This window comes from Gadus macrocephalus, chromosome 12, assembly GCF_031168955.1.
Source record: "Gadus macrocephalus chromosome 12, ASM3116895v1".
NCBI classification, from domain to species: Eukaryota; Metazoa; Chordata; class Actinopteri; order Gadiformes; family Gadidae; genus Gadus; species Gadus macrocephalus.
In genome coordinates this window covers 8,448,594-8,460,171 of record NC_082393.1, presented here as the reverse complement: position 1 = coordinate 8,460,171, position 11,578 = coordinate 8,448,594, and the positions used below count along the sequence as shown (strand labels likewise).

The window sequence follows — 11,578 nt, the reverse complement described above, 5'->3', positions numbered from 1 at the left end:
AGAAACACTTGGTCATACTTTACAGATTTTAACACAGCATTGGCCTACTGAATGCCATATTTTAAGCATTGGACTGAATGCCACATAAATATATAATTATGTTTTTGCACGTTTGCAACGTTTAAAAGTTCAGCGAAAAGTATATGCCTCTACTGGTGTTGCTTAGGCCAATATCCATTTGAGGCAGTGTCGTTCTTGAATATTAGTGTTAAGGGCCAATAATGCTTACTATCATACATTAGTCACATTTGTAAGCAGTCACATATTGTGAGGCAGACGAGGTATTAGTGACCCTGGCCGCGGCGTTGTATCTCCAGAAGGACTGTCCATGCCGGGTGGTTGTCGATGTCCCTGGGTGGAGATGGGGGCGGAGTGGGGGGAGACAACAGGCTGGTGGAGACAGGCTTGACCTGGGAGACGTGGAAGGTCAGATGTACACGGAGCGATGGGGGAAGTCGGAGACGAACGGCACAGGGGTTAATAATAGTCTCGATCTCAAAGGGGCCGATGAAACCCGGGGGAGAGTTTGGGAGGAACTCCCTTCAAGTTAAGGTCCTTTACGCGAAGCCACACCTTCTGTCCGGGAGCGTACTGGGGGGCAGGTAGACAGCGTTTATTGGCCTGCAATTGGGAGCGGGAGGATGCGCGGAGAAGCGCAGCGCGTGTGCGCTTCCAAGTGCGCTGGCACCTGCGCATGTGGACCTGGACCGACAGGACTGAGATCTCGTCCTCCAATTCGGGGAACAGGGGTGGTTGGTAGCCAAGCGAGGCCATGAACGGGGATAAGCCGGAGGATGCGTTGACTGGCGTGTTGTGGGCATACTCGACCCAGGGAAACTGGAACGAACAAGCGATTTGGGGATCTGTCGGACGTGAACCCTGTGCTCCTCCGCGGATCTCACGGAGATCAGAATGTTGTCGATGTACACGAACACGGAGCAGTTCAACATGTCCCGGGGGACATTGTTGACCAGGGACTCGAAGTGGCCCTATGGGGTGTTGAACGCGGTCTTCCACTCGTCTCCCACCAGGATGCGGACCAAGTGGTATGCGTTGCGCAGGTCTAATTTGGTGAAAACTAAGGCTCCGTGGAGGGGAACGAAGGCGTAACTAATGAGGGGCAAGGGATACTTGTTTTTTACCATGATATCGTTCAGACCGCGGTAGTTGATACAGGGATGAAGCCAGCCATCCTTCTTCCCGATAAGAGCCGGTTGACCGGAACGGTACGGCTCTCCACCCGCGTGAGTGTCCTCCCGTCTAGCGCCTGGGTCTCGATTGGTCAAGAGGAACGGTACCGATCTCGATCTTATCGATGAACCACCTACCGATCAATGAAGTTCTCATCAGCTCCGGAGTCCAGCAGGATAGAGAGCGGGAGGGTCTGATCCTGCCACAGGAGGACCGCCTCCAGGAGGGGACGGTAGACCGAGGGATTACGGGAGCGGCTCGCCAGGATCCCTCGGGTTACTGGCAAGCCCGTTCTTTTCCCGAGAGTGAGGGACATCCTGACCGGGGATGGCCTGATAGACCACAGTAGAGGCAGGCACCGGAGCGCATACAGCGTTCCCTCTCCTCTGAGGAGAAATGCGTGCGTCCGATCTGCGTGGGCTCAAGAGAGGGTCCCCTCTCGCGGCAGGGTGTAGCGGAAAACGAAGAGGAGGGCCGAGGTGATGCAGGCGGCTCGAAAGAGGGCATGCAGAATGAGCGTAGACCCCTATCTCTGCGGCGTTCGCGTAGGCGATTGTCCACCCGTATGGCAAGAGAGATCAGCTGATCCAGATCCGCGGATTCCTCCCGGGAGGTCAACTGGTCCTTGATGTCACCGCTGAGCGCGCTCAGAAAAAGCCCCTGCAGAGCCTCCTCGTTCCAGCCGCTCTCAGCCGCAAGGGTGCGGAACTCAACCGCGAAGGAGGCGACGCTACGGGATCCCTAGTGAAGACGCCGAAGACGTTGAGGCCTCTCTGCCCCGGACCGGGTGATCGAACACGTTCCCACACGGCCGCTGCCGATGCGAGAGCCTCACCTCGCAAGGAGCCGATCAGGGGCTGCAGCTCGAACACCAGAGAGCACTGAAGAAGAAAGGACCGACAGGATCCCAGGTCCCCTTCGTAATGTTCGGGAGCTGGATGAACGGCTCCCGGGATGAAGCCGATGGACCCGGGACTGGGACTGCTGGTTCCGGGGTGACGGGGCGCTAGGAGTGTACCGATAAGGACAACTCACGGAGGTTGGAGGTGATCTCCTGCAGCATCTGGTCGTGTTGACCCAGGAGAGTCCCCTGGCGGGAGATTATCTGCCGGAATGCCTCTGTGTCAGCTGGGTTCATGTTGGCCAGTTCGTACTGTTAAGGGACAGGGCGAGGGGACCCAAGCGCTCGACACAGTGTAACATAATTCACACATTCATACCAACAGGCCACATATGCCCTTGCTCATAAAGGAGGCCATTCATCATGTGTCAATTCTAGAGATACGAGCGGTCAAGATGTTCGAGAGACCCAGAAGCTCAAGGCCACAAGAACAAGTGTAATTCCCGCACATAGCCACAAACAAAGTTGCAATGCCAAGTTCCAACACATAGCCGCAAGGGACAGCATAAAGACACATACGGGTATCCAGGGGGGCGGAAGTTCAGCACCATGCTTAGCCAATCAGAGCATATAACTGAGTCCACGCCTGCCCAGTAGATAAGTCACAACACATAGCCCAGGGGGCTAGAACGCTCCAGGTAACGCATCCTTCAGAGAAACTAAGTGTATCTCCATGCGTGCCCATACAATTCCCCTCCTTTTGCTTCATAGAGACTAGTCAAAAACATTACCAAATAAAGTGAGTTAAAGCGATCCTGATTCGGCAGACTTTTTCCAAAAAGAACACGGCAACAGGGAGGCAGAGACGGGGTAAAAGGAAACAGGGTTTATTGGGACACGGGGTAGGTGACAAGCTGGGGCGAAGCAAGCGGTAGTCAGGCAGGCAAGGGAGTCAGTTAGGCAGGCAAGGACTTGGCGACAGGCGGGTAGTCAGGCAGGCGAGGGTTCAGCGTCAGGCAGGCAGTCAGACAGGCAAGGACTCGACGACAGGCAGGTAGTCAGGCAGGCAGGGGTTCGGCGACAGGCGGGTAGTCAGGCAGGCAGTGGTTGGGCAACAGGTAGGCAGAGTGACGGACGGAGAACTAGGGAAGAGGGGAGAGGGTTTTCAAGAGAACAGGAACATTGAACTGGGACTACAAATGCTGGTAGGACCGATACGAACTGGGTAGTTCTAAACGACGAACTGGCGCCGGCTGGATGGAGATCCCCGGCGGAAGAAGGAAGTGGAGATTGATGATTGAAGACAGGTGTGACGGAATGAGGTACAGTAGCGTCAAGAGGCCACTAGATGGGGGTGATGGACAGCGTAGCAGGACGCGGCGTGACAACTCAGTTCAAAACTTGAGAGCCCTGCATGGCATTGAGTTACAAATACAATAACATTAATTATTTAGGAAAAAATAAAACTACAATTATATTTATATTACCACAATTAAATGTAACTCTCGTCGTCGTGCGTTGTAAGGGACGCAAGAGTTGTGTCACTACTATGCCACAAAAAGTTAACAATATCTATAAATTCTGCTCTGCCAAACGTTTTATCATTCCACTGTCAGGCTTTACAAGGACAAATGCTATCTAACCTTGTTTATACATTGATTACAATGCTGTAGTCGCAAATGTAACCACAATAGTTTGATGTATGTTAATAACATAACATATTGCCCCCTGGCTACGCGTGTTTGTTAACAGGATACCCAGCCCTACCAATGAAATTTCTGCAATGCTCAGGTTATTTTTTTGGTCTGAAACTTCTTATCGAAAAGCAAAGACTTTGCCTTTGGTCCATTTTGAACCAAACCCTAAGTGGGCGGCAACAAAAAACACGACTTGTTTTGCTCTGGTAGTTTTATGCACCCCAGTGACCACAACTCATCAAAGCAAAAGGAGCTGTTTTCATCCCATCACAATCGGTAGGCGCTGGTATTATTTCTTAAGTTTACAATAGCTGTGTGCCAAGTGAACGCGGCATGCATATTGTCAGTAACGTGTTTATTCGTATATGTGTGCACCGTGAAACAGCGACTTTTCTGTAGGCTTAAGTGGTAGGCCTATAGGTGAATTATTATTTTTTTTTATCTTGCTAGATTAAAAGCTTGTCGCTGAAATAGCGTGGCGAAAATTATAAAAATATTCACGGACCAAAAACATTGTAGTGTTCTCATTAAATAAGCATGTATTGCATTAAATTCATTTATTGACACGGTTTTCTATTTCTTAATTTGGCTCTAAGTAAAAGTTTGGGGGAACAATATTGATTAACCTACCATGGCTCGCCGTGTGGCCGTGATTGGAGCAGGGAGCTCGGGCCTTGTCTGCATCAAGACCTGCCTTGACGAGGGCCTGGAGGTCGTCTGTTTTGAGAGCAGCGATGACATCGGTGGTCTGTGGAGATTTAAGGTACAGCATACTCTCGAGCTCCTTACATGTCCTCTACGGTCGCATTTACCTCTAGAGAATAATTATTTGAATAGAATATGAAAAACAATTCCAAAATTACTGAAAAAAATAGGAGTATTAGAAATGTAGTCCATTCAAGTGATGATGATGATGATGATGATGATGATGATGATGATGATGATGATGATGATGATGATGATGATGATGATTCCGATGGTGGGGGTGAGACTTATGGTGGTGTGTTGGTGGTTATGACGATGTCCACAGGAGAACCCAGAGCCAAATAGAGCCAGTATCTATGACTCGGTCATCATCAATACCTCCAAGGAGAAGATGTGCTACAGTGATTTCCCTATCCCTGCTGAATACCCCAACTACATGCACCACTCCCGCATCATGGAGTACTTCAGGATGTACGCCGAACACTTCCAGCTCATCAACCACATATGCTTCAAGGTGAGGAAGATCCAGCAAGTTTCATGCTTGCAAACATTCGATTAAGTGTTTCTAAGGGATGACTGCAATGATACTGAAGCCCTTGGAAATTTTGGGAGAACAATGTGCTGACCTGAATATCAGCATTCAAGTAGACATTCTGTATTACAGTTTTCACGCTTGCGTTGCACACGCTGTGATGGAAAAACCACATGTTACGTTTTTCTTTATGAATTTAGGTTTTGTTTACTATTCCGTGTATGGTCTTGCCATCCTGCTCTTCTTCAGGGTCGGCTAAAAGATAAGATAAGATAGTCCTTTATTAATTCCCCTTGGGAGAAATTCACAGGTGACCAGCAGTACAGTGGGAAAAGAGAAGTGCGAAAACAGTATATATACAATAAATGTACTAATTTAAAATAAAATTATAGTACAAATCTATTTGAATAAGATAAAATAAACATTCTATATACATGTAACTATCCGTTTGTAGGAGACCTGTGTGTAAATAAATAAATAAATATGATGAAATATGATGTATAACAGTATGTATGATGTATAAAATGTAAACCTTTGTGTTTTATTTGATGTAGGCCTAATCTGTTTTCACATTCTCTTCCCGTACTGCCTTTGTTGGTTTGGGCCTGTTTCCTTGACCCCCTGGGGAGCGTCAAGAAGCAAAGGGTTACATGGCACAGCCACGGCCCGCGACCCACTTTTATGACATCCTAAGGAACTGTAATCAATAGATTACCATCTGGTTAACAAAGGCTTTTGGTTTATTGGGGGACAGCTGCCCTCAAGAACCCGATCTAAGGCCCCGTCCACACGGAGCCCAAACGGGCGAAAACGATCCGGTTTCGTTTTATGCCGTTCAAGAATATCTCCGTAAAGACGGAGTCATTGCGAAACCGCATCGAGCTGTAGAAACACTGCAGTAAATATTCAAGGCGCTGGTTTTCCACAGAAAAAAGTGGAGCGCATCAAGCCTGCGTGCAGTCACGAGGAGATTCAACCTTTTAAATTGAGCCGAAATACTTTTTAATGTACACATAGTAATTACATTTATCAAGGGGCTTTATTTAAAGCTACAAAAAGAATACAAATTAAATACTAAATAAAAAATTCAACACAACTCTGACGTCCCCCAGCTGGTGGGGGGCTAATGACGTCATCGTTTGCGTTTCAGGCGTCTACCCGAATCCTAACACGAATCCGCATTTGTCCGGATAGATTTGAAACCACCTCCGAGGGTGGTTTCATAAATGTGCGGTTTCGGGCACCGGATTCGCCGGCTCCGTCTGGATCAGGGATGGGCAACTGGCGGCCCACGGGCCGCATGCAAAAAGAATAATAATAATTGATCGAGTTACAGAAAACTCGGTCAAGAAAGATGTGAATTCATAGAATTCGAAGGCAAACCCATGGGTCTAGTTTGCTTAGAAGCGATATCAGTCATTAAAGATATCCACTTAAGTCGCCACTACAACTACTACAACTGCTTGTTGGGTTTGAGTTCATTGAGTTGTTGCACTTAATGTTGGGCCACTGTTTTTCAGTTTTTTGACTTCATTGAATGATGATGTATGTGAGCCCTTTGCACTGATAAAAATACTGACCATTCATGTGGCTGTTTGAGCATGGAAAACATGAAATGAATGTATGTTGGTTCAATTAACATACCGTACATAGGTTATGATTCTGGATGATTTTTTAGGTAGTGGCCATCCCCAAAATGCACCAGAATACAGGAAATCATATCTACCAAATTCAAAATTGTGTAGCTTCTCTCAGCTCACGTTTAGTTGAAGTGTGCAGTCATGTGGCCCTCCGATGGTTATGATGAAAAATGTGGCCCTCTTTATCATAAAAGTTGCCCATCCCTGGTCTGGATGGTCGGCCGAAACGCACAAGACTTACGCGGTTTCACCCAAAAATCGGCTCTGTGTGGACAGGGCCTAAGTGTATAAGAACTCCTGACTTTAGCCACTCACTGGACTTCTCCTTGCGAACCTTTAGAGAGACGCAGGGCGAACTTCCATCTGAGGCCTCAGTTTATTGTATGCCTGTTTTATTGTTTGTTGATGCATGTTGTGATGTATCTTTGTTCGTACCATTATTACAAATATATGACCAGCAATTGCCTGCAAGTATTGTTTGCTTTTTGCATCTAAATATCTAATCAGTCTTAGACACAATATCTGATAGAAGAACTGCCATGAAAGCGCTCAACCTCTAGTTGTAATTAAACCCATAGCAATAATGTGGAAACCCCAGTCGATAATTTAACAAATTTCTGAGCGCATAATATAATAACATTTTGCCTATAATTTTACATCGTATACCATTCGTTCACCACAATTTACTCTTAAAAGCAGTGCCAACATTTAAATATTTTTTAACCATTCAGTGAACAAAAGGCAACAGGCTGATTATAATTGAGGGGGCCACTCAGTGACATGCAGAAGCGTCATCAACACGCCCACTGAAGTGGTATGAGAAATACAGACTTTCTGCTCGTCATTCACATATAAGGTACATAATTAACATTTCCTACGGAGAAAATAGTACTACCAGGGGTAGTATTAATCAGGAGATTTTCAGGGTACAAATGTCAGGGGTCTATGTATGCGTTCGCGCGAGCTTTGTGAGTGTTTGTGTATGTGTGTGAGCTGCAGGCTGCTTGGCACATGCGCACATGAGTAACTTGAGTAACTGGTGCGACAGGCCTGCTATTACAGTAGTAAGATGACAACGTGCATTTTACCCTCTCTGTCTCTCTCTCTCTCTGCCTGTGGTTCTCAGACTACAGTGCTCAAGGTGACGCAGAGACCTGACTTCTCCCATTCTGGTCAGTGGGACGTGGAGACGAAGAACAGTGAAGGGAAGCAGCAGAAGCACATCTTTGATGCAGTGATGATCTGTATTGGACACCACTGTCACCCAAACATGCCCCTGCACGACTTTACAGGTATCGCCTCCCCATTCATCACAACACTGTTCAAACACCACTCCCTTAACACTGCCCAAATCGGGACAGACGGTGCCTGACTTCAATAACCAAATTGTGCAAGTATGCATTTAATGTACAATTTGTATAAATTGAGGCATATTATGTGTGACTGCATTTTGCTTTTTGTATGCAGTATATTCAACGTTTTCAAACTATATCGAAGAGTACATAGTCTATGAAAATAGAATCCCAACAAATATTCATTCAATACAGTCATAGTTGTTGGGTGTGCCATAGTTTCCAGCATTGATTCAGAGCACAATTTAATCGACAATTTAATCTGTTTTCAATATTATATTCAATATTATATTATTATAAGCAGATACAGTCATTCAGACCTTTATCCAAAGCATATCAATACAGTGTATTTAGTTTTTTCACATGCATGTCATATAAGATAATATAGGGGTTAGGAATCTTGCCAACTAGTAGGCCTAGATTACGGAAAACAAGTCAGTTTAGTCTTTGATTTCTGCGTCCTTAAAGTATGAAATATTATACTCCTAGGAATTGAAACGTTTAAGGGAGTGTACTTCCACAGTCGCAACTACAAGACCCCTGAGCGGTGGAGGAACAAGAAGGTGGTAGTGATTGGAATAGGAAACTCGGGAGGAGACATCGCTGTGGAACTCAGCAGGGTCACCAAGCAGGTTCATCACACGTGTCCTTTATAGACCCATAAACGTGAACTAAACCTAGAATGGAATATCTAAATGTGTTACCTATTTTCGCTAAATCACATTGGAATCTTTTATTCTTAATCATCGTCATCCATTTGAATGATTCATGCATCTCTTAACCTGTTGACCTGTCCCTTCAGGTTTACCTGAGCACTCGGAGGGGTGCTTGGATCCGAAACCGAGTTGGAGACAATGGCTGGCCCGGGGATATGACTGTCAGCAGGGCCTTGATACGTTTTAGATCACTCCTCCCATTTAATCTCGTCTGCAACATGGTAGAGAGAAGCCTCAATCAACGGTTCAACCACAGGCTGTACAATCTAAAACCAAAACACAGGTATTCAGTACATGATGTTGTCTGCCCTGAGTCATGTTTTAACAGTCTTGTGTCAACTGTTTGCTTCGTGTATCCAAAGTCGTACTTTGGATAGATGAAGGCTTTTGGCTGGTTTGCTAAGACCCCAGGTTCATGGCTGACATTGTCTATGTTGACCGATGAAATATTCAAAAATCTCAAATTATAAGTAATAAGAATCGATCCGGTATTTACAAGCACTGCGCATGCTCATGGACTTGGAGACTGAGAGGCTTCTAGATACATTCATACAACCGGGACCTATGCCCTTCCTTTTTTATTAAGAAGTCAACGCTTTTGCTGCATTCCATCAATTGCCCTCTCCTACACTGACCCTTGCAACTAATTGAAATGTTGCTCTAGTCTACACTCATCATTTTGAACTATCACATCACCTCAAGCGAAGCCAACATCTTTCGCTCAGAATTCCAACTGCGTGCCTCAGTCACCAGTCTGCGAGCATGTGGCATCTAAACATCAAATCTTATTTTTTTCATTTGCCATTAAAAGCGCTTTTTCATTTTTTTCATTTGTCCAATATTGGAGAAAATTACCTAGCTAGGGCAGATTGCATGCACTCACTTGTGTTGGATAAAGCAAACGTAAATCTATGAGAGCTAAAAAGAAAATAGAATGGAATAGAATAGAATAGAATAGATGTAAATTGCTTGCTTCCCAATTTCAGAATGCCAGACACCACGAGAGGAGATAAATTAAACCAAAATCATCATCGACATTGATAATGCCAACAATTAACCAATGGGCTTCGCAAACCTGCCAGAACCTTTTACTAAAGCATCCACACTCAAATGGCAGGTTGTTTAGTCAACATCCAACCGTCAGTGATGATCTGCCCAACCGCATCCTGTCCGGAACAGTTCAGGTGAAACCCAACATCCGCAGATTCCAAGGATCCAGTGTGGAGTTTGATGATGGCAGTGTAGTAGAGAATATTGACCTGGTGGTAGGGGTGAATACAATCACACACAGTACCTCAAACACACACACACAGTGCTATTTCCCAATTCCGTATTCTTTATCATATTATCAATGTGATCCCCTTGTGTTGCAGGTATTTGCCACTGGGTACAGCTTTTCATTTCCGTTTCTCGCCTCCAATGTGCTGCCAGTCTCTGGGAACAAGGCCTCACTTTATAAGTACGTGTTCCCTCCGGATTTGGAGAGGAACACGCTGGCCGTCATCGGACTCGTGCAGCCGCTGGGAGCCATCATGCCCATCTCTGAGATCCAGGCCCGGTGGGCCACCCGTGTCTTCAAAGGTGACACGTGCTCTATTTGTCTAAGCATCTCAAGTCACCCTGTTCTCCACCTACAATGGAAACCACTCAAACTCAACGATATTCTTATTCCACACAGGATGTTCTAAGTGTCCTTCGGTCGCCGCCATGCTGAAAGAGGTTGAGTGCAAGCAGGAGACCATGGCCAGAAGGTATTGCGATGAGTGAAGTCTACCAATGGTGCTGGTTTGGTTAAACATGTGTTTTAACACACGTTTCTGTCTCAGGTACGTATCCAGTCCAAGGCACACCATCCAGGTTGACTTTGTCGACTACATGGATGAGGTAGCAGACCAGTTTGGGGTGCGACCCAGTATTCTCAGGCTGTTTCTGACCGACCCCAGAGTGGCACTCAGTGTACTGTTCGGCCCCTCCACCCCCTACCAGTACCGTCTGAGAGGTCCAGGAAAGTGGGCCGGGGCTCGTCAGGCTATTCTGACACAGTGGGACAGGGTGATCCAACCCATGATGACCAATGGATGTAATCACCCTGAGCCCAAGCGCTCTGTCCTAGTGCCCTTGGTTCTGCTGGCTGCTGCGCTGGGTGTGGCTTCCTATTATAACAGGAACAGCCTCCCCTCCATACTGCAGGACCCGTCTGCATTTCTTGGTCAGGGCTTTATGCCTTCATGGGGAGCTGGAAATTGTGTTTAAAGACAAGGTGCTATGCTCCTCCTAAATTTAGGGCTGATGTCATTTTGGTGCTTCAGGGTTTGATTCAGAGTAATTGCTTCAGTCGATTGGGTCAAGATAAATAATCCATATTTAAATATTAAGAGGTAGTTTATCAATCTTTAGAGGTGATAAGATATATACATGTAGCAATAACGTCTGAAGATATTACATGCTTATTGTATGCACTTGACATGATCAAGAAAATGCCCAAAAAACTATTAACAAATCATCCTGACACAACAAAATTGATGATGCAAGGTTTGGATCTTTCTAACCTTAAATTATTAAATATGCTGTAGATATGGTTAGAATAGGTTTTTTAAACAATGAAATATACTATAGATATGGTTCAAATATGTGCACATATCAATTGAAAGGATTAACTCTAAATAATCTCTTGCTAAATCATTGTTTTTGCCTAGACTTGATAGGACCGATCACTAGAGTCCCTCAGTCAGCTCATTAATAATTTAAACGTTTTTGTAAGATGTATGTAGATACTTAATTTAGTTATTATGCAGGAGTATACAGTTGTTACTTGTGTTAAAACATACTGCATTGAGATAAACTAATCCTATTCGCTCTATTAATAACATGCTATTAAATCAATCGTTGAATATAACGTGTGGT

The 11,578-nt window shown here is 45.5% G+C and overlaps 1 protein-coding gene across 3 annotated transcripts; it reads left to right on the top strand.

The window, feature by feature from the left end:
- The first annotated feature begins 3,875 nt into the window (after positions 1 to 3,875).
- Positions 3,876 to 11,570, top strand: LOC132468745 (flavin-containing monooxygenase 5-like). Of its 3 annotated transcripts, none has more exons than XM_060066527.1 (10): positions 3,879 to 4,005; positions 4,326 to 4,492; positions 4,760 to 4,948; positions 7,733 to 7,898; positions 8,448 to 8,590; positions 8,761 to 8,957; positions 9,792 to 9,939; positions 10,048 to 10,255; positions 10,353 to 10,425; positions 10,501 to 11,570. In XM_060066527.1, exons 2-10 carry the CDS (start codon positions 4,361 to 4,363, stop codon positions 10,925 to 10,927), a joined length of 1,683 nt encoding a protein of 560 aa, XP_059922510.1. In that variant the 5' UTR covers positions 3,879 to 4,005; positions 4,326 to 4,360; the 3' UTR covers positions 10,928 to 11,570. The 3 variants fall into 3 exon arrangements, with proteins under 3 accessions (XP_059922511.1, XP_059922510.1, XP_059922509.1); XM_060066526.1 differs by having other exon boundaries at positions 9,792 to 9,945; XM_060066528.1 differs by lacking the exons at positions 10,048 to 10,255; positions 10,353 to 10,425; positions 10,501 to 11,570 and having other exon boundaries at positions 3,876 to 4,005; positions 9,661 to 9,933.
- Positions 11,571 to 11,578: the final 8 nt, after the last annotated feature.

What these genes read in the sequence shown, in the direction of transcription:
- LOC132468745 (XM_060066526.1), top strand. Translation starts at nt 4,361, where the DNA reads ATGGCTCGCCGTGTGGCCGTGATTGGAGCAGGGAGCTCGGGCCTTGTC. An exon ending in GTGGTCTGTGGAGATTTAAG is followed by an intron (nt 4,493 to 4,759) that starts GTACAGCATACT and finishes CGATGTCCACAG; the next exon opens with GAGAACCCAGAGCCAAATAG. An exon ending in AATCTAAAACCAAAACACAG is followed by an intron (nt 8,958 to 9,791) that starts GTATTCAGTACA and finishes CTCAAATGGCAG; the next exon opens with GTTGTTTAGTCAACATCCAA.